This window comes from Engystomops pustulosus, chromosome 3, assembly GCF_040894005.1.
Source record: "Engystomops pustulosus chromosome 3, aEngPut4.maternal, whole genome shotgun sequence".
NCBI classification, from domain to species: domain Eukaryota; kingdom Metazoa; phylum Chordata; class Amphibia; order Anura; family Leptodactylidae; genus Engystomops; species Engystomops pustulosus.
In genome coordinates, this window is record NC_092413.1 from 185,686,023 (window position 1) to 185,709,394 (window position 23,372).

At 44.3% G+C, this 23,372-nt stretch overlaps 1 protein-coding gene across 3 annotated transcripts in view; it reads right to left on the reverse strand.

The window, feature by feature from the left end:
- Nucleotides 1–23,372, reverse strand: part of LOC140122445 (glypican-5-like) — a 165,811-nt gene that overhangs the window by 67,485 nt on the left and 74,954 nt on the right. For all 3 annotated transcript variants that reach the window (XM_072143318.1, XM_072143316.1, XM_072143317.1), the window contains one exon: nt 22,903–23,023. In XM_072143318.1, coding sequence (XP_071999419.1) covers nt 22,903–23,023 — 121 coding nt within the window. The remainder of the gene's footprint in view (nt 1–22,902; nt 23,024–23,372) is intronic.

Consider the following 23,372-nt stretch of genomic DNA (forward strand, 5'->3'; position numbering starts at 1 on the left):
CCTCCATTCCCCAAGAAGCTTGTTTCTAGTACCATATGTAGGAGGTGAATTCCAGACTTGTAGGGGATATAATATTCATACAGCCCATGGGCCAGGGCAGTCTTAATCCACCCCTGATGGAGCATTAAAACCTGTTAGTTACTTTAACTAATCCCCATCCTCATAGACTGTAAGCTCTTGTATCACCCCCTCATCCTCATAGACTGTAAGCTCTTGTGTCACCCCCTCATCCTCATAGACTGTAAGCTCTTGTGTCACCCCCTCATCCTCATAGACTGTAAGCTCTTGTGTCACCCCCTTATCCTCATAGACTGTAAGCTCTTCTGTCATCCCTTCATCCTCATAGACTGTAAGCTCTTCTGTCATCCCCTCATCCTCATAGACTGTAAGCTATTGTATCACCCCCTCATCCTCATAGACTGTAAGCTCTTGTGTCACCACCTCATCCTCATAGACTGTAAGCTCTTGTGTCACCCCCTCATCCTCATAGACTGTAAGCTCTTGTGTCACCTCTCATCCTCATAGACCGTAAGCTCTTGTATCACCCCTCATCCTCATAGACTGTAAGCTCGAGTCACCTCTCATCCTCATAGACTGTAAGCTCTTGTGCCCCCCTCATCCTCATAGACTGTAAGCTCTTGTGTCACCCCCTCATCCTCATAGACTGTAAGCTCTTGTGTCACCCCATCATCTTCATAGACTGTAAGCTCCTGTGTCACCCCCTCATCCTCATAGACTGTAAGCTCTTGTGTCCCCCTCATCCTCATAGACTGTAAGCTCTTGTGTCCCCCTCATCCTCATAGACTGTAAGCTCTTGTGTCACCCCTCATCCTCATAGACTGTAAGCTCTTGTGTCCCCCTCATCCTCATAGACTGTAAGCTCTTGTGTCACCCCTCATCCTCATAGACTGTAAGCTCCTGTGAGCAGGGCCCTCACTCCTAATGTTCCATATGAATGTTCGAATGTATGAATCACTACGGACTATGATGGCGCTATATAAATAAAAATTATTATTATAATTCAGTAATGCCAAAACTATAATGAGAGATGATTTTCTTCATTTTATCTTCATAACGATCAGTCATGAGAATGGGGACCTTGTTCAAATAATAATAATAATTCCTTTATTTATATAGCGCACACAGATTACGCAGCGCTGCACAGAACTTGCCAAATCAGTCCCAGTCCCCAACGGGGCTCACAGTCTAAAACCTACCAGTATGTTTTTGAGTGTGAGAGGAAACCGGAGGACCCAGAGGAAACCAAATAAATCGAGCAGGATGTTGCTCCGTTTATTCTATATAGTGTTGCTGGATATATCCAATCAAAATCCATATCACCTCACAGGCATGAAAGGTAAAGATCGGGAAATGCCTCATAAACTTCATCCCAGTTTAGTTGGCCTGAAACCGATTATGGATTATGGGACACACATCTCCAGTGCATGACCATTACATATTATACACCTATCAGAGGTAGCAATAGATATAATGATCTTAGGGTTAATATAAATTCTATAAAAATAATTCTAATCAGAGGATTTCCAGGACCTAATGCAAATCTATACCAGGGCCACTTCCTACCACTGGGGTCTTCGGTCCTTCTAACCCAAATCTGGAGGCAGATGCAAACTTTGCACCCCTATAGCTACTACACACTCCCTGAATCTACGAGAAATCTAGTATATATCCCTGGGACAACAGCAGTAAATGATTGCTGCCTCAAAGAACACTGGGTTCTTTAGGAGTTATGAGGTTATATATTTCTATGGACTGGTATTCTACTTGAGCACCAGACAAGCTCCAAGTGGAGAGACATGCAGTTCCATATTGTAAATGCTTCCTAGAGCCTGTGACATGGCTTCCCAGAAACAATGTGACATGTACTTGAAGCAATGTACAGTTATTTTAGTTATTTTATTTGAGGTGACATGACAAGCACAACTCATCATTTCATCAGTGTATGTTTTCAAAGAAAAACAATCCTTTGTAGTATATCTGCCGGTGGTATGTTACCTGGTGTGCACCCGGCAGTGTGAACAGAACATAGCTATAAACAGGAACATGGGTGACAATGAAGAATAAAAGAGGAAAGAAGAACAGACCTGCCCCTGGCCACATACCTATGTTTTATGCAGTATATACAGTATTTACATTTTTCAGAAATAATCTAATCTCCATTGAGATTAGATAAAATTTCCAAAGTATATCAAAATAAACCTTTATTTTGCAAAAAACATGATGATGATAATTAGAAAATAGCAATGACTGTAGCACAGAGGAAGATTATAATTACATTTTCTGTGGTTACATCAGTCGGGGGTGCTCAGGACTTTGCTGTGAATGACTTCAGCACCGGCCACAGGACATCACTATCACTCACACGGCTTTGCTGGGATTTGGGTCCACTCTGCTTCCAGCTTCTACCACAGTTCTGTGACTGTTGTGTGTTCCTTGGCCATAGCTTTGTCACCAAGGATTTTCCAGAGGTTTTCTATTGGGTTTAGATCAGGACTCTGGGTCATTTCATTGTTTTCATATTTTCTGTTTGAGGGAATTGTTTTACCCTTTTGCTGTGTGACAGGGGTCATTGACCTGGATAAAAATTGTTAGCTTATTGAGGGGAGAATGCACAGAAGGAACCATGTATTGTTGAAGAAGGTTCTGATGCCACTTGCATTCACTCTGCCATGTAGCTGTATGAGAGGATTAACTCCTGCTGCAGAAAACATTCCCCAAACCATGACACTTCCTCCACCATCTTTCACTGGCTTTTTTTACAGTTCAGTGTTTCCCCCGTTTGTCAACGAACATAATGTTTTACCATCAGACCCAAATAAATTAAACTTGCTTACATCACTAAATGAACTGTTGACCTTCTCCTCTGTCCACACAACATGATCCCCAGCAAAGGTGAGTCTAGCCTTTGATTCTTTCTAGTAATAAGAGTTTTAGTTACTGCAGAGTTAGCTTTCAGTTCAAATGCTCTTAACAATTAAGACATTAAACATTGAGACTGATCCTTACTGTGTTCAGTGCTGAACTGGCAAGTAATTCCACCTGCAGTGTTGAAACAATTACCCATGAAAATTCTCTGCATTATCCTGTCCTCTCTTGCATTTGGCTTTCAAAGGGGACCAGTCTTCTTGGGGGACTTAGTTGAATTTGTGATGTTGTAAAGATGCAATATTCTTGAAATCACAGATTTTGAATGACCAACATCTTTGCATTAGTGAAAGGGTCACCACTTTAGTTTCAGCCACTTTGGAACTGTAAACTTTTTTGCAAAGTCAGTGAAAACAGGAACGTTAGGCTGACAGGTAAATAGGGTTTGTCAGGTAATTAAGGAATTTAGCACCATGTGCAAGATTAACTGTTCTCTGATTTTGATCAATGGGGGTCATTTACTAAGGGCCAGATTCGCGTTTTCCCGACGTGTTACCCGAATATTTCCGATTTGCGCCGATTGTACCTGAATTGCCCCGGGATTTTGGCGCACGCGATCGGATTGTGGCGCATCGGCGCCGGCATGCGTGCGACGGAAATCGGGGGCGTGGCCGAGCGAAAACCCGACGGATTCAGAAAAACCGCCGCATTTTTTAAAAAAAATCTGTCGCAGAGCTTGCACTTACCTTCACTCAGCCCGAGCAGGTGAACTCCAGTGCGTTCAAATGCTTTTCAGTGCAGCAGCACCACCTGGTGGACGGCGGAGGAACTACCTTTATAAATCCCGGCCAGACCCGAATCCAGCGCAAAGAACGCGCCGCTGGATCGCGAACGGACCGGGTAAGTAAATCTGCCCCAATGTCTTTTACAATTAACTCACTTACATTTTATTCTGTGCCGTAGAATATATACAATTTATGGAATTATTAAAATACTGGTATGTTACTAATCTTAGGATATATTTACATAGGACTACACAATAACCTTGACATTTAGGAAATGGTGTGGTGTTCTCTAATTTTGATCTCTAGTATAGACACACATAGTAGGTCAGGTCTACAATTTTCACTTCATTCTACACCATCATGTAGCTAAAATGTAAACGCATTAGATTATAAGGGCTGTGTTTCAACCCCCTAATAATCAATGTAAAATATACAGGAGCACTTCAGACCTGAAGCTGCTTACACATTATACATCTACAAGTTAAAATCTAATATTTAATTGACTCCTGCAAATCTTTAAGAAATTAGACATGAAAAAACTTCATTCATCTACTCCCTATCTCCTCCAAAATTATCCCTCAAGACACTTGCCCTGGGACATTGCAGGGGGCATGACTGTGACTTACAGCCAGCCTCAGGGGAAATTTTAGGAAGAATTAGGTGAATAAGGCAACATAAACCATTGGTGCTTATTCAAGGCCACCAGGTATATTTGGGGAGACTAATCATACTCTGACGCCTGTGCACCCCACTGCGCCCCCCCCCCACTTAGACCTCATGATGTTCTGAAAGTTTGCTGATTTGTAAAAATTGCGCAGGAACGGGGCAGGAACGGCCCTTGCCTAGCCATTCCGCCAGCTTCTGCGCCCCTCCACGGCCACATAGCGGTGGCGTAGTTGCCGGATAATAACACATTCTTTTAGTGCACAAGAAAATGCAATTATAACAGTGCTTCTACACCAAAAAATGGCAAAGAAGCAATGATAAATCTCCCATTGAATATATGTCTAATGTATAGTACATTTAGTTTTCATGTCATGTCAAAGATGTAGTTTTCCTTGGAAAATCTGAAAAATTCCAAATCTATGAAGTCTTTGCATTATACAAAATTGCATACAAAGCATCTGCTTGATATACTTCACTCAGGATGGAAAAAGCTCCCAATTGCTGTTCTGTAGATCTATTAGGAGAATACCGGCTGCTTATGTCTATACCTGATGATAGTCTACTGGATATTTGATTTTTCCTCATCCTCCTTTTCAATATTTGGAATAGTTTTGCTTGTAAATCCAATTATCGATGCCCTGTATACGAAGCAGTCGTCATGCCTATAGAAGTAAAGGGTCAATCCTAGGTTTATAATACATCTTCATATGGAAGAAGAGCATCAACATCATTGACTGCGGAGAGTCTATGGATTCAGCAATGTAATGAGATACACAGAGCTGAGGTGCTGTCATATACCAGGAATTATAAAGAGTAGTACAGTAAGTGATGAGGAGGGTCTAGAAATATATATGGAAGTATAGATCAGTGAGATGGGTTTAGGGGACAGGTGTTTTTTATCTCTACCTACAGATCTCTACACTAATGAAGTGCAAACAGTGACCCGTCACTTTAAATAAAGGGATAACGGAAATAAAGTAGGTGTTGTGCGGGACAAGATGTCAAAGAATATGACATGGATCTGTTATACTGTAGATACCGGGGCAGAGGTTTATCTCATTACCCTGGTAGATACATAGTGGCTTGTTGGTGTTACCTCTGGGTCTGGGTTCCATACTCAGACTAATAAATTACTGTAAAGGTTAAAGCAAAGACAAGGGTTAAAAAGATGTCTTATTTGATCATATATCTGGTGGATGTATCTACCCAAAATTAAAGAACCCTCTCAGTCTATGTACTTGTATTATGTTAGTCGATAAGGGGGAGGTAAAAAAAGTTTACATATTTTTAGGAATGGCATTGGAGACATCTCCTTTAATGAGAGGTTTATAGGATTAAATGTATTGAGGTAATGGTTTACATCTCACATACTTTATGAATATTAATACTGGGGGCAGATGTGAATATACAGTATGTATGGTATTTCAGAGATAAGAATTCTTTTCTTGCCAATTTGTTGCTATATTACATATAAATATCTTCATATTTTTAGATGAGACTTAATGTTGCACATACTGGAGCAGAAATGCAATTTAAGGTTTAATATCTGCCATTGTGGGAGAAACTATAAGCCCTGGTACATATCAGATCACATCATAGAAGGTGACTACTGCAGATGCTGATTGGCTGCAGCAGTCACTTGATGATTCTTTACAATCATCAATACTGGAGGCCAAGAAGGAGAAACTATACAGGAGACCAAGATGCAGCGACTATACTGGAGGCCAAGATGGAGATCCATTTCAGGAGGCCAAGAAGGAGAAACTATACAGGAGACCAAGATGCAGCGATTATACTGGAGGCCAAGATGGAGATACATTTCAGGAGGCCAAGAAGGAGAAACTATACAGGGGGTCAAGATGCAGCGATTATACTGGAGGCCAAGATGCAGCGATTATACAGGGGGCCAAGATGCAGCGACTGTACTGGAGGCCAAGATGGAGAAACTATACAAGAGGCCAAAATGCAGCGACTATACTAGAGGCCAAGAAGGAGAAACTATACAGGAAGCCATGATGGAGCTACTATACAGGAGGCCAAGAAGGAGCAACTATACAGGAGGCCAAAAAGGAGCGACTATACTGGAGGCCAAGTTGGAGCAACTATGAAAGAGGCCAAGTTGGAGTGACTATACAGGAGACCAAGATGGAGAAACTATGCTGGAGGACAAGATGAAGTGAAGATGGAGTGACTATACTAGATGACAACCGTCATAGGTTGTTGTAACATGTGATTTGTTTGATGGGTGGAGGAGAGCAAAAATTTGCATATAGTTGTATGGACAACCACAGCTTACGCATTGTAGCTAAGAATTGTTCACAAAGGCATTTTAGGCGAGCCTGACCCCATTGCAGAGACACAGGTGTCTGTACAAACTGCAGCTGCTGGAGCCGAACATGAAGCAATGAAATGTCATGTGTGTGTATCTTGTTAGTTCTGTATTGTTAAGGCTCGGCTGTGCACACAGTCTTCTGTTCTCTGCTGAGGATCCCTAGTGTATATATACCATCCCCACCTCTCACCTCCCTATCCCACCCCATGAAAGAATGAAGCACGGGTGGATTAACACCGTCTCTGTACACTTGACCTTACTCAACCGATAAATGGAAACTTCACATAAAAAATACAAAGAATTCCAGTTCTTCAAAATTATGCTAAAGAGTAGCTATAATAAGGAGTGTTCCAGGCTTATATAGAGCCCACATGTGTCTGCTGAGGACAGTGTTAGGTCCCGGAGGTAGATGAACAGAGTGCTGGAAGTAGGGCAGTGCGTCTTCTCCAGCCTCTAGGGGGTATTCTCAATACTGCCAGTCATTACAAATGTATGGTCAGCGCCACTATAATACCTGGGCTTGGCAAATGTTTTTATACATGGCAGCATCACGATCATACATCTGTATACATAGAATCAATGGGCTCACATGTCTATACTACTCATATATAGCCATAAAAAGTATCACTGGGCTCATACATATCCATACTCAGTACCACTGGGCTCATACATCTCTTTACACAGCACCACTAGGCTCCTCATACACATCAATACACATCATCACCAGGGTCATACACTTGTATACACAGCATCACCAGGCTCATACACCTGTATACATCTCTATACACAGCGCCACTTAGCTATTCATACTGTGGGGAATTGCTCTGGTAGTTGACAGGTAGCAGTGCAGGAAGCAGTGACACACGCAGGTTTAAAAGTTCAACTTAAGTGTTTATTCACACTTGCAAAACAGAACACAAATTCAGCCTTGGCTTAGGCACATGCAAAAACATTATAAAAGTAATTCCTGCCCGGCTAGGCGCTGTCTAATACATTTTGAGGACCCTAGCTATCCGGGTACCAGGCTGCCTGGCACACGCTCTTGGCCAGCAGCAAGACAGGAGACCCTCAGTTACCTTTGCTGTGAGAATGCAATCTCCCTTTCAGCTCTCCAGGTAGGGCCTCTCCTACTGCTTCTGGCCTGCAGACTAAATCAGGCCCTAACGAGGCCTGTGACCTGCACCTGTGGGCTATACAAAAGCCCAGGACCGAAGCCCGGGTGGAGTAGGAGTCCCACTACCAGCCTACCCCTACTCCATAATAAGCAGGCCCAGTACGGACATTACCAATGTGTCTGTGTTAGCTAGGCCAACACAGACAAAACAGACTATTCCTGCTTATCATGTCTGCATTAACCCTTGGGTTACTGCAGACAAATCCAGGGCTTTTACCACCAGCATTTCATCTGCCTGTAAGACAGATAGCGGTTTTCCCACACAACACCTCTCACTTTCTCACATACCCTCCCCCTCAGTTCAGACCCACCGGGGCGAACTCCTGACATTAAGCAATGCGTTCGGGACAAGGCATCCGCATTGCCCTGTAGCTTCCCGGCTCTGTGCTCCACCATGAAACTGAAATTTTGGAGGGACAAGAACCACCTAGTGACCCTGGCATTCTTCTCCTTAGTTCTACTCATCCACGTGAGAGGAGAGTGGTCAGTTATGAGACGGAACTGTCGTCCCAGCAAGTAGTACCGTAGGGACTCTAATGCCCACTTTATCGCCAGACATTCCTTCTCTACGATACTGTAATTTTTTTCAGCTGGCGTGAGCTTCCTGCTCAGGTAAGTAATGGGGTGTTCCTCGCCATTCACCTCCTGAGACAGGACAGCTCCCAGTCCTACATCTGAAGCATCCGTCTGCACAATAAACTCTTTCTTGAAGTTTGGCGCAATGAGGATGGGAGATCCACACAACGCAGACTTCAATGCCTGAAAAGCACCTTCTGCTTGTTCATTCCACCGCACCATGACAGGCCTTTTACCCTTCAGCAGGTCTGTCAGGGGAGCGGACATGGTGGCAAAGTTTGGTATAAACCGTCTGTAGTACCCTACAATGCCCAGGAATGCCCTGACTTGCTTTGTGCTCACTGGTTGAGGCCAACCCTGTATAGCGTCAATCTTGTTGATCTGAGGTTTAATTATACCTCGACCGATCACATACCCCAAATAGTGTGTCTCCTCCATTCCCAGCGCACACTTCTTGGGGTTTGCAGTCAGGCCCGCTGCCCTTAGAGAGTTCACTACGGCCTGTACCTTGGCCAAGTGACTCGCCCAGTCTTGGCTGTAGATGATAATGTCATCTAGATAGGCGGAGGCGTATCTCCTATGTGGCTTTAACACTATGTCCATTAACCGTTGAAAGGTAGCGGGGGCCCCATGAAGCCCAAACGGTAATACAACATAGTGAAAAAGGCCCTCAGGGGTAACAAAGGCTGTCTTTTCTTTAGCCCTATCTGTCAGGGGTACCTGCCAATATCCTTTAGTTAGATCCAGGGTGGTGAAGTACCGAGCACCCCCTAGTCTCTCAATAAGCTCGTCCACCCGGGGCATGGGATAGGCATCAAACTTAGACACCTCATTCAATTTTCTAAAATCGTTGCAAAATCGCAACGTCCCATCCGGTTTGGGAATTAGAACAATTGGACTGGCCCACTCACTTTTGGACTCCTCAATAACCCCTAGCTTCAGCATCTTCTGAACCTCCTCTGATATGGCTTGTCTACGAGCTTCAGGGACTCTGTACGGCCTTAATCTTACCCTTACCCCTGGCTCAGTGACAATGTCATGTTTAATTACAGATGTGTAGCCTGGCAACTCTGAGAACACATCTGTATTTCTTGCTACAAACTCTCGAGCCTCTCGCTGTTGCTCTTTGGTAAGGGTATCGGCTATTCGCAGTTCTGCCTCCGGCACTGGCTTACCTGCAGCCTGTGAGGGTATCGCAGGAGGTGGACTAGCCAGAACCATCTCTGTATGCAGACTCTCTCTGTCTTTCCAGGCCTTCAACAGATTTACATGATAAGTCTGCTCGGGTTTTCTCCGTCCGGGCTGACGTATCCTGTAGTTCACCTCTCCTATTTTTTCTATAACCTCATACGGTCCTTGCCATTTAGCGAGAAACTTACTTTCTACAGTGGGGACTAGCACCAACACACGATCACCGGGACTAAAGCTCCTTACTTTTGCTGACCTGTTATAAACCCGGCTTTGAGTTCTTTGTGCCTCCTCCATATGCTCTTTGACAATGGGCATGACGGCTGCCACCCTGTCCTGCATATCTGCGATATGGTCTATTACACTTTTGTGAGGAGTGGGCTCTTGTTCCCATGTCTCCTTGGCTATGTCCAGGAGACCCCTGGGATGTCTGCCATACACTAACTCAAACGGTGAGAACCCAGTAGAGGCTTGTGGGACCTCTCGGATGGCGAACATTAAATATGGCAATAGTACATCCCAGTCCTTCCCATCCTTGTTTACCACCTTTTTTAGCATACTCTTTAAAGTTTTGTTGAACCGTTCTACCAATCCATCCGTCTGAGGATGGTACACAGAGGTGCGTAACTGTTTAATATTAAAGAGCCGACATAGCTCCTTGGTGACTTTTGACATAAAAGGAGTCCCCTGATCTGTGAGGATCTCCTTGGGAAGTCCCACCCGGCAGAACATGGCAAACAACTCTTTAGCAATTAGTTTTGCAGAGGTGTGCCGCAGTGGGATGGCCTCAGGATATCGGGTAGCATAGTCCATGACTACCAGGATATGCTGATGCCCCCGAGCAGATTTAACTAAAGGACCGACCAAATCCATGGCGACCCTTTCAAAGGGTACCTCAATAATGGGCAGAGGTACCAACGGACTTCGAAAGTGTACCATGGGAGCATGCAATTGACAATCAGGGCAAGTTTCACAATACCTTTTTACCCTATCATATACTCCTGGCCAGTAAAAACGCTGCAAGATGCGTTCCAGAGTTTTTGTGGTACCTAGGTGCCCTCCCATCACATGCTTATGTGCAAGGTCTAACACCATCTGACGATATGGCTGAGGTACCATTAACTGCTCCCGGGTTTCACCGTGGACCTTATCAATGCGGTACAATAACTCCTGATTTACCACCACACGAGGGAACAACTTATCCGCACCTGGGTGCTGAGGTACGCCATTAATTTCTACCACATTTTCTCTGGCGCGGACCAGAGTGGGGTCCTGGAGTTGGGCAGTACCAAAGTTGTCACGGGATACCTCCAAATCAGACAACTGCGGTCCTGTCACTACCTCCTCAGTTTCGCCTGCCATAACATCTAGGGGAAACATTACACTTCCATCTTCTGTGGCGGTCACCCCTACGGCAGGAACTCCAGAGTCTGGGTCATCAGGCTCGGCTTCAGAGATCTGACCAGACAACACAGGAGAACAACCCCCCAACTCTTGGTTTCCCCGCCATAGAGTCCAGAACATGGGGAAGTCCCGTCCCAAGATAAGGTCATGGGGCAAGTTCTTGACAACCGCTGCCTCATGTAGTGTCTCTCCACAAGAGGTCTGGAAGTTAATAACTGTGGTGGGGTAGTCCTTTACGTCCCCATGGATGCACAGGACTCCAATTGTGCGCCCTGTGACCGCCTTGGGGTCTGTGAGGGACCCATTAATCAAGGTCACCCGACTGCCTGAGTCCAGCAGGGCCAACGCTGGATGCCCTGCCACAGTCACCCGGCACAGGTGGCGCTCATCAGCAGAGTCGGGGCTAGTAGCTGTGTAGACAGGGGCAGCATAGAGAGAAACCCTTCTGGCGGAACTGCAGTCCATGGGCTCTGAGGAATTGGGGCAATGGGCTGCAATATGACCTGGCTCATGGCAGGTCCAACAGGTGGGAGCCTCCCCCCTCCTCCTCCCCTGGGGTACTTCCCGGACATTGGGCGTTGTCCTGCCCCGGGAATTTGTGGGTGACAAGACCTTCCGTGCCTTAAGGCCTGTCTTGGTATAAGGGGCTTTCTTTGTTAGGGTCTGAGTGGCACAAAACCTCTCCACCAACCCCACCAGCGCATCGGCATCAGACGGGTCCCCGTGTCCCACCCATTGTTGGATCTCACCCGGCAAGGCCCTCAGGAAACGGTCCAAAACAACCTTCTCGACCATCTGGGCTGGGGTTGAGGTCTCCGGCTGAAGCCACTTGCGGACCAAGTGAACAAGTTGGTGCATCTGCCCCCTCGGTGGTAGTGCCTCCTGGTATCTCCAGCTATTCACTCTTTGAGCGCGTAGATGCTGATCCACTCCTAGTCGGGCCAAGATCTCTGCCTTTACCTTGGAGTAGTCCCGGGCATACTCCTTGCTCAGGTCGTAGTATGCCTGCTGGGGATCAGCGACGAGGAAGGGGGCCAACACCTCTGCCCAGTGTTGCTGTGGCAACCTCTCTCGGATGGCCACCCTCTCAAAGCCTGTCAGATAGGCCTCCACATCATCCTCGGCGGTCAGCTTGGTCATAGCTTTGCGGACCTCTTTCCTGGCGTCCTTCACCGTCATTGCTGGGACAGTCCTTTGCTGAGCAGCGGTCAGGGCTGTTATCTGCTGGAGCAGCAATCTGTTTGTCTCTTGCTGCTGCACGTTGGACTGGACAAGCTGCTTGATTAACTCCTCCATGGCTGTGGCTTGCAGCTTCAGTGCTGTCAACTTCCAGGACATGCACTAGTGTATACTTCACTGCACTTTGCCCGCTCCAATCCACCATATGTGGGGAATTGCTCTGGTAGTTGACAGGTAGCAGTGCAGGAAGCAGTGACACACGCAGGTTTAAAAGTCCAACTTAAGTGTTTATTCACACTTGCAAAACAGAACACAAATTCAGCCTTGGCTTAGGCACATGCAAAAACATTATAAAAGTAATTCCTGCCCGGCTAGGCGCTGTCTAATACATTTTGAGGACCCTAGCTATCCGGGTACCAGGCTGCCTGGCACACGCTCTTGGCCAGCAGCAAGACAGGAGACCCTCAGTTACCTTTGCTGTGAGAATGCAATCTCCCTTTCAGCTCTCCAGGTAGGGCCTCTCCTACTGCTTCTGGCCTGCAGACTAAATCAGGCCCTAACGAGGCCTGTGACCTGCACCTGTGGGCTATACAAAAGCCCAGGACCGAAGCCCGGGTGGAGTAGGAGTCCCACTACCAGCCTACCCCTACTCCATAATAAGCAGGCCCAGTACGGACATTACCAATGTGTCTGTGTTAGCTAGGCCAACACAGACAAAACAGACTATTCCTGCTTATCATGTCTGCATTAACCCTTGGGTTACTGCAGACAAACCCAGGGCTTTTACCACCAGCATTTCATCTGCCTGTAAGACAGATAGCGGTTTTCCCACACAACACCTCTCACTTTCTCACAATACATATCTATACACAGCATCACTGGGCTCATACACCTGTATACACAGCATCATTGGGCTCATACACCTGTATTCACAGCATCACTGGGCTCATACACCTGTATTCACAGCATCACTGGGCTCATACACCTGTATACACAGCATCACTGGGCTAATACATCTCTATACACAGCACCACTTAGCTATTCATACATATCTATACACAGCATCACTGGGTTCATACATCTCTATACACAGCAACACTTAGTTATTCATACATAGCTATACACAGCATCACTGGGCTCATACACCTGTATACACAGCACCACGTAGCTATTCATACATATCTATACACAGCATCACTGGGCTCATACACCTATATACACAGCATCACGTGGCTCCTCATACATATCCATACACAGCATCACTGGGCTCATACATCTTTATACACAGCATCACTGGGCTCATACACCTGTATACACAGCATCACTGGGCTCATACACCTGTATACGCAGCATCACTGGGCTCATACACCTGTATACACAGCATCACTGGGCTAATACATCTCTATACACAGCATCACTGGGCTCATACATCTTTATACACAGCACTACTCAGCTATTCATGCATATCTAAACACAGCATCACTGGGCTCATACATCTCTACACATACGGCTTACACAGCTGTATACAACTCTGTACGTGGCATCACTGGACTCATCCATCCGTATACATATTGAAAATTTTTTCAATTGCAGTTAAATAATATTCTGGGAAATCTTGGCCATACTCCTGGGGCTGATTTCACAGCGTGGTATGGAGCTAAAATATTTGTTATGAGAGCTCTAGAAAGTGTTTATTGTAATTCCCTTCACTGCTGTATGAATAAAAGAAATTCCTGAGCCGTGTAGGTAAATTCATGAAAACATTTACTTAGTGGATCTGGGCACGTTTTATGTGATGACACAGGACTATTATTGTCAAAATGAAAAAGTCCAAATCCGGACTAGTTATTCCATACACTGACACCAGCTATCCACCTACACACCGGGGGCACAATACAAGTCTGCTCATACCGCCAAAAGGTGAAAGTAAGAAATATGCAACACAAAAGAAATAATGGAAGGTGGGTCAGGAGTTCCTGTTATCATACAGCAAAGGCTGGGGTGTGTAGACTTCTGCCAGTATAGTCTTACATAAGTCACAGTGTACATTACTACATCATAAAGGGGGACATTGCTACAGGTCACCTGGGAGTAAGAATATTGTATGTCTTACAAGAAAAGCCCCTAAGAACACAATGGACTTATGTGAATGCACTCAAATGGATGGTTGTATAATACAAACAGTAATAATCTGTAATCTAGGACATGTGCATAGACATTAAAATGTGGTTTATTTAAAGGAGAACTGAACTATTATATTCTCAAATAAAGACTTTGCTCACTACATTCTTTTCTTCTAGGATCTTGCAGATTTTGTATTTCTTGCTGTATAGAAGGTTCCACCTTTGTATGATGTTTGCATTAGAGGGATTGTCCATGTTAATAGAACCAGGGTCTTCTAAATTTAAATTACAATTATATTTTGTCAACTTCTAAAGAAAAGAACATGACATCTACATGTACATTTAAATGGGTTGTTTACAGGGCTGTGAAGTCAGAAAGCCAAACCTCTGATTCCTCAATTTCCCTAATTCCGAGACCAACAACCACATACTATGTCAAGTTTAAGGGATAAATACAGTAACCACACGGGTAACAGCTCTAACAATTTCCAGATATATCAAAATTGCTTCATAAAGAGATTTGATGAACGATGGAACTTTCAATATCAGAAAGCTAAACTACTGACTCCTCAATTTCCCTAATTTGGAGTCCGACTCCCACATACATAGGAGATAGGACAAGTGATAAATGCAGTAACAACACAGGCAACAGCTCTAACAATTTCCAAAAAGAGAGAAATTGCCTCATAAAGAGCTTTAATGAGCGATTGAACTTTCAATTTAAGAAAGCCAAACCTCTGATTCCTCAATTTGCCTAATTCCGAGTCCAACTCCCACAAACATGGGACAAGTTTAAGTGATAAATGCTGTAACCACACGGGCAACACCTCTACCAATTTCCGGATATAGAAAAATTGCCTCATGATGAACGATTGAACCTTCAATATCAGGCTTTTCTCTGGGAACAGCTCAGTAACTCTTTCCCATCATAATGCCAATTTGTCATGCTATGTGCAGCGCTGCGTAATCTGTAGGCGCTATATAAATAAAAAAATTATTGTTATAATGCTGCAGAGTCTTGCAGTGCTAGATAACACAAAGCCTGGCAGCTATACATATACGTCTTTTTCATGTGTATGTTGCTGTATTTTAGATGTTGGAAAACAGTTTTCCTATCATATTCTATGTATAGGGTATAGAATTCATTACAGCAGTTAACCTCCGCAAACATGAACTCAGAGGAGAAGAAAACTAAAACCTAACCCCTAAAACAATACTTACCTTTAAAGTGTGCAGGTGTGTACTAACCAGTACCATGTAATTGCTGCAGGGAATCGGTATCTATAGCAGTCTGCTTTCTGGTCATGTGATTATGCATGTTCATTTACTCATGAGCTTAAGGCTACATTCACATTTCGTATTTTTGATATTCTAAGTGTATACACCAGGATAACTCCCGGTGTAAATGCTGAGCATATCCATAGACTTATAAGGCATTCTTTTTAGCTCCGTCTGCACAGTATACATTATCTACTGTGGGGAACACAGGATTGAAAGATATAGTAAGCTGTGTCTTTCTATCCTGCTTCCTCCTGTTGAGTGATACATACACTCAGCAGAGGCAAGTGGAGCCTACGGGGACGGATGCAGTGTACTGCATCTATCCCCCTTTCTCCGATCAGCGTGCACAGAGGAAAGTCTACAGTGATGTAACTATCCATATAAGGACAGTGACATTACTGGGGGTAACACCCTGAACATCACTTTCAGGGGAAGGGGAGGAACGGGTCGACATATCCAAGTGTAAGTACAGTATGATGCGTCCTAGCCCTCCATTGTAGGACTACATCAGGTATCCTATCAGTGTATTTAGCCTTACCCTGTGTTCTGGAACTTTTTACAGTTATCTCGGTGTTGCTGGGTTGAAACCTTCTTGCTGTTTCTTTCTCCCTTCTGCATAGAACATCTATCGGAAACCACTGTGATAATCTGTCTACTTTGCTGATCCAGAAGGAGAGGGGGCATTAGAGGAGCTATGTAATTGGAGTTAGAAGCACTTTCCTATAAAACATTTTGGCCATTGATGTCCCCCTCTTCTCATGTGTCTCCTTGTTGTATGATGCAAATGTGCATTTTTCACAAAAACTATAATTGGCACAAATTCCAGCGCCAACTTCTCAACGTATGGCACTGCCAAAGTTGTAATGGAAGAAGGGTCTTCTAACTTTTAACAACAATTATATTTTAGAAGCTGCTAAAAATATCCCATAAAATGTACATATCAAGCAAATTAGTGGTGGTGATTTTCTCCTACACAAGAAAATAACACAAAAGCAGCCCATGTGTGATGACAGTATGTCATTGTTGTTAGTTGGAAGTAGTTTCAGTCGCATCCTCGCAACCGGTACATCTGTGTCACTTCAAAAGAAACCCAGACTCAGATGCAAGTGAACAATTAATGAACACATCTCCGAGTATAACTCGATCCAGTGCAGTTTATGAACATCTGCGCTAAACATCTAACAATCTGGTGGAAGGACAGGATCATCCTTTATAGATGGAACTAGTGTGACGTCAGGGTCCAGGACAGATGTTTCTCTGCTGCGACACAGCTAAGTGCTATTAGAAGAGCCAGCTGAATCAATACAGGACTGTGCGAGATCCGAATATTAGAAATTCATATATATTGGAAACATCAACATGGATCGTTCCTGGTACTTTCTAGGCTTTGATGTTTCAGAAGATACTTATATAAATTATGATCAAACAACTTGTGCTGCTTGGAGTGTTAGGAAGGAAAACATCAAGGAATTAATCAGTATTCTGTCTAATCCTTTGCAGGGAATTAATGAACATGTGACAATGATCTTTGGGATGACGGGACTGCAGCAGGCTGCTGCGGCCACTACTTTTATGAATGTGAGATGTGGCAATACAATGGTTCTATGAGGAATGTGTATTATTTACTGGTGCTAAGTGTGCCAGCGTATGATGGTGCCCCTAACCTCTGACACCCTATTGCTCCAACTTCCAAATACTGACTGGCAGATGCGATGCCCCAGCTGGGCACTTGTACGGCTCTGACCCAGCATAGAATTGCCTTGAATGCGCAGGCTATAGGCAGTGCGCATGTGTGAGGTAGAAACGGTCTGCACCGGCCCACTCTGCCACTGACCAAACCCCCTTCAAGTTCACTTCGTGGCAGGGCCACCATCAGGGGCGGATTAGTGTGACTGTGTTCAGTGGACCCCAAGGAGGAGAAGGGGCCCCAAGTCACAGAAAATCCTCCTCCCTTCCCTGTTGCAGGGAACTCACTGTGTACACAGGGCCAGATGATTATTCCGTGGGGCCCTTAGTCAGGCGCCCCAAACTTCCTTCTGGTGGTCCCGCGTGGAGGTGGTATAATGTGGGAAAAAAGGGTATTTTTTGACCATGTGCCAGGAATTGCACCTATTTCAGGGCTTGTTTGCCAGATTTGAGGCATACAAGCCCTGATAAATGTGGCCCTGTATGTTCAGACCTACAGTATATCTTCGAGCAGTATTGCTGTAGTACTGGTGTTGGAAAAATATGAATCTCTCTTGTTATTGCTAAAAGGGTTATTTAGGGACGTGAGTCATTAACTATTAATATTATTGGAAAACTTGTGCAATGCCCTAAGGCCTGTAGTTTTCTTTTAGTTGATGACATGCTGACACATCTCCATGAAGCTGCTGCCCCGTCTAACATGTGATGTCCAGGGGCTAACAATGCTTGGCCCATCCCAAGTTCTTGGTCATGGCTTGGCATCACAGCCCAGGAGCCAGGACAACTTCTTCTAGTGCAAATGCCCCAGACAACCATGAGAATGGCAGGAATTGTTGGGGGGCATTTATTATGCCCTCTCTGCGCCTCTTGCACCTGAATTAATGATGTTTCAGTGGTGTTTTACTACACTCTCGACTTATTCTATTTTTGGGCGCTACATTTTGCCAATGCTTGTCCACCAATTTTCTGGCACTTCTATTTTTACGACAAGTTTTTTGGAGAGCAGATAGAAGTCAGTCTAGGGAGTTCTAAACCTTTTAGTGTATGCACCAATTCAACTAATATCCCACTGAAAAATATAGCATGCTTCTAGCGCCACCCTGCGCCAAAGTTAATAAATACCCCTCAAAGTGTTTTGAAAAAATAAACCCTGCCCACAAAGTAGTCAAAGGATGCTATAGGACAGTGATGGCTAACCTATGGCACTGGTGCCAGAGGTGGCACTCAGAGCCCTTTCTGTGGGCACTCAGGCCATCACCAGAGATGACTCCAGGTATCTTCCTGCAGTCACAGACAGCCCAGGACTTGCTGTGCACAGAGCTATTTTAAAGTGACAGCTGTACCTGGGACTATTTTCTGCTTTATTGGTGTCCTCAGGGTGATGGTATCAATGAAAACTGTGACAGAGCAAATCACAAATAAATTTCTGTGTTGGCACTTTGCGATAAATAAGCGGGTCTTTGTTGTAGTTTGGGCACTCAGTCTCTAAAAGGTTCGCCATCACTGCTATAGGAGGTGGGAAGGCTCCTACAGACAATAGCTTAGTTAGAGGACGTCTTCATCAAAATAAAACATGATAAACCAGGGACACTGACTCATAGATCCAGGCACTGTCACTGTGTTAATCTTCTTATATGGCATCAGTGACAAGGGGTTAAGCATTGGTTATATGTTGGTTGCACCTACAGAATGCACTCAATGTAAACCGCTCAGAGAACAGAGATAATGATCTGGCAATTACACAGCCTACACCTGGCAGAGAAAGTGCACATATGACATAACTATGAATCAGAAGAAATAACTCATAAGCAAGCCCGGGCAAGACGCACTGGAACTATTCCATCCAGTGTCAGCGCAGGTGGGTTCTAAACTCAAGTTATATAGTCGTATGTCAGGTTATTGCAATAAGTAAAAACTCGTCTTACATTCCGCAGTTATTGGAGCTGCCCTGACTATTTACCATGAAACCTATCGACAGGTGCTGCCTTTACAATGGCGTATAATATGTATACGGACTGTAGGCGACAGACTATTACAGCATAATCTGCAGTCTGTTGATGTTATACTAAGATGTCACATTTGTTTTCTCATCTTTATTTATCCATTTTCAAGAGGAATTACAGAGAAACAGAACATATATTGAATGTTCTTCATAATACAGATTTTTATACTTTTCATATCACATTGGCCCAGATTTATTAAAGGCCCTGCGCCAGTTTTCTGTCTGACTGTGCAATTTCTTTTCAGTGCACACTGCTTGCACATGTATTTAAAGGGAACCTACCACTACAAATCTACCTATAAAGGTAGATCGGGTGGTAAGTGGATCAATAGGATGTGAGGAAAAGCCCTTTTAAGGGCTAATCCTCATGTCCCCGCACTTTTTTGATAACTTTTATTCTCCTAATATGTAAATTTTGTAAAGAGGGTACTGGGGCGTGGAGTAGCCGGAGCTGAGGCTACACGGTGTGGCTACTCCATTCCCTAGTAGTCTCCGTGTTCCTTGTACCTGAAATCTTCGGGAGCTGCGCGCCCTTGTCCAACGAACCTGCCGTCTGCACGTGCACAGAACAGCAGGCCCGCGCCTGCATGGTCACTGCTCCGAAGCCGGAGATGCACAGACAATTATGCACAGAAAACTTTTTTTGCACTGAAAATAAAGTGCAAAGTCAGACACACATTTGTGTCGCAGCTGCGCTATACTGCACTGAAAGTTGAACCTTGCGCCGGATTTAACATGCAAAGTCTCAAAGAAATGTGTCACATACCCCATGTTAAAGGTGCACCAAAAAAAAAAAAAAGGTGGACTCTGTCAGGCCAGTGCAGGGAGCGCCAGAAATCATGAATCTGGCGCCTTCTGCACTTTGCACAGGCAAACTGCACATAGTGCACACTGCACTGTTTAAGTGAATGTGCCCCATTGTCTTTAAAGGGGTACTCCCATCTAAGCATTCACATTTAATTTATTTAATTTGCCATATGTAAACATTTGGATGTTATTAAAAATAATGTTCCTGTGTGAAGATAATTTCTCATAAATGTAGCCATGTTGTCCCTTAGAAACAAGATAGCTTCCTCGGCAAGAGGAACTATGGTAGCAGTGGCAAGATATACACTACTGAGTCCTGCCGGACCACCAGGATTCAGCGATCATTACAACAGGACGGCTGTGGGACATGCAGTAACTCCTGGACATTTCATATACAAACTCATTTTCTTTCTTTGTGCAATCCCTCCAGCAGAGGTGGTCGTATCCAAGGACACAGTCTCTGAGGGACCATATCACTACATTTATTAGAAATTATCTTCACACAGGTAAATTTTTTTAATAACATCGAATTGAAGAAATGTTTATATATGGCAGATTAATGAATCTGAATGTGAATGCCCAGAGGAGAATACCCCTTTAATATCATAAATTACATTTATTGTTTTATATACTAATATGTAAAAAAAATAATCTTGAATTGTTCTTTTGTTAATTATTGACATGTTCTCGGAGGCAGCGTATGATCAATCCAGGAAACGAGCAGCAGGTCAGGGCAGACCCCAGAGGAACAAAGAAATAATATAATAAATGAGAGGTGAAAAAAAATGGAAAACTGGCATAGAATGGACTAAGGCTACATTCACACGATGTATGCCCGCTGTACCGTAGTACAGCGGGCATACATCGGCACCGGGGAGAGGAGGAGGGGATGAGCGCCGCCCACCCCGCCCCTCTCCATAGTGATATATGGCCGCGGTGCCGCATTACGGGGAAAGGTAGGACATGTCCTATCTTTCTCCCAGCTACGGAACGGTATGGTGCCACACGTGTGCTGCACCGTACTGCTCCTGCAGGGCACCGTGAGCCCATTGCCGTATATGGGGGACATATATACGCCGTTTATACGTCGGCTGTATATACGCCCCCCATACCTTCGTGTGAATGTAGCCTAACACTTTTGCAAGACACCTGCAGACCAGGAACCTTTTCTCAGGCACATACTTGTGAGAGAAGCTGCTTAAAGGGGTATTCCCATCTGGGCATTTCATTTGCCACATGTAAACATTTCTTCAATTGGATGTTATTAAAAAAATGTTCCTGTGTGAAGATAATTTCTCATAAATGTAGCCATGTTGTCCCTTAGAAACGAGATAGATTCCTCGGATACGACCACGTCACACTCCGGCAGCGGTGGCCAGACTTGCGCTATAGAGTCCTGCCGAACCACCAGGATTCAGCAATCATTACCACAGGACGGCTGTGCGACATGTAGTAACTCCTGGACATTTTATATACAAAAACCTTTTGTTTCTTTGTGCAATCCCTCCAGCAGAGGTGGCCGTATCCGAGGAAGCTGTCTCGTTTCTAAGGGACAACATGACTACATTTATGAGAAACTATCTTCACACAGGAACATATTTTTTAATAACATCCAATTGAAGAAATGTTTACATATGGCAGATTAATGAAACTGAATGTGAGTGCCCAGATGAGAATACCCCTTTAACACCAGATTGTAAAGGTTAGAGTTCCTTAAAGGGACAGAGGTTTAACTCTTTGTACCCAGTTGATCAAGTGAGGGAAGGGGTCAGGTGGTGAAGTATTTTATTTTTGAGATCACGTTTAAATAAATAGAATTGAGCAGCAATTCCAGGCGTAGTTTCCCCCTATCTGGTGAAGTGTACAATTCCAGAGCACTCACCTGTGCGCCACACTCCCTTCAATCAGCTAATTAGTAAGGAGATCTCAATCCAACTAAACATAGGTCACCTCTGCAAAACCATAGGAAAACCTTTCTAAGGGTGATGCCACACACGGCGTTTTTGGTCCGTTTTTAAACATCCGTTTTCAGTCCGTTTTTGGCCGTTTACTATGCGTTTGGCTTCTCACAACCTGTTTATCTATTAAGATAATTGGGAAAAACGGACTAAAAAGGGACCAAAAACGCCATGTGTGGCATCACCCTAAGGCCTCATGCACACGACCATATGGTCTTTTCTCTTCTGCAAGAGTATGGCAATGTATTGGGCCGTATACATATTAAATATGGTGGGCTGGCAAATGATGGATGGCTGACTATTGGCTGGCTGACAGAATGCACCTCAGCCGTATGCAGCAAGTAATTAGCTCGTATTTTATACGTTCCCATTGACTTCTATGCGCCATACGGTGGAAAATAGCACATGCTGTATATTTTTATACGGCTCACTATATTGCCTATTGGAATGCATGGGGCTGTATTCCGACCATTTTTATACGGTCGTGTGCATGGGGCCTTAAAGTTACTTTGTTAAATAACCATACAGCTCATGAATGACCCAGGTTCCAGTGTCATGTCTTTATGTACACACATCTATCAATCCCTCAGGCCAACAACAAGATGTCTCTAAAAAAAAAAGTTTATTTTAATAGGTTCTCTAACTCTTACAATATATATATATATTTTTTTTGGTACAGTCCAGGTCCAAAATCATCAAGAGGATCAAGATTCGGGCCCCTGTCCCTAGTGGTTCTGTTTTTCAAATGTATGTACAATAAATAGAGATTGGTTCAGGGGATATTTTACCTGGGCCCGCTTGTCAATTACACCCAAAGCAACAGGACAGTAACATATCAATGACTGTCTGCCTTACCTGTATGAAGAGCCGCAGCTTATTGATTATTTGGTTGATGACAACATTGGACCCTCGGACCTTAACTTCTGGATTGTTTACTTGATCTTTAAAATCGCTGGATACAACGAGGTTGGTGTAACTATGGAAATAAGGAAAAATAGATCACTTGATATGAAAGTAATAATAATGCTCTTATTGGAGCCATTACTCTCCTGGTTCACACAATGCACTTGGTGAAGAAGTGGTCATGTAGGTGCAGTTATTACCAATAGAGATGAGCGAGCACTAAAATGCTCGGGTGCTCGTTACTCGAGTCAAACTTTTTCCGATGGGCAACAGCATGGCGATGACAGAGTGACCGAGTGAGTAAGGCGAGATAGCATCTAAAACACCCAATAATTGACCCTGACACTATAGGGGACGGCATGCGGAGGCAGCGGCAGCAGGCTAGAGAGTGGCATGGCGACATACCCCAAATGGTATAACAT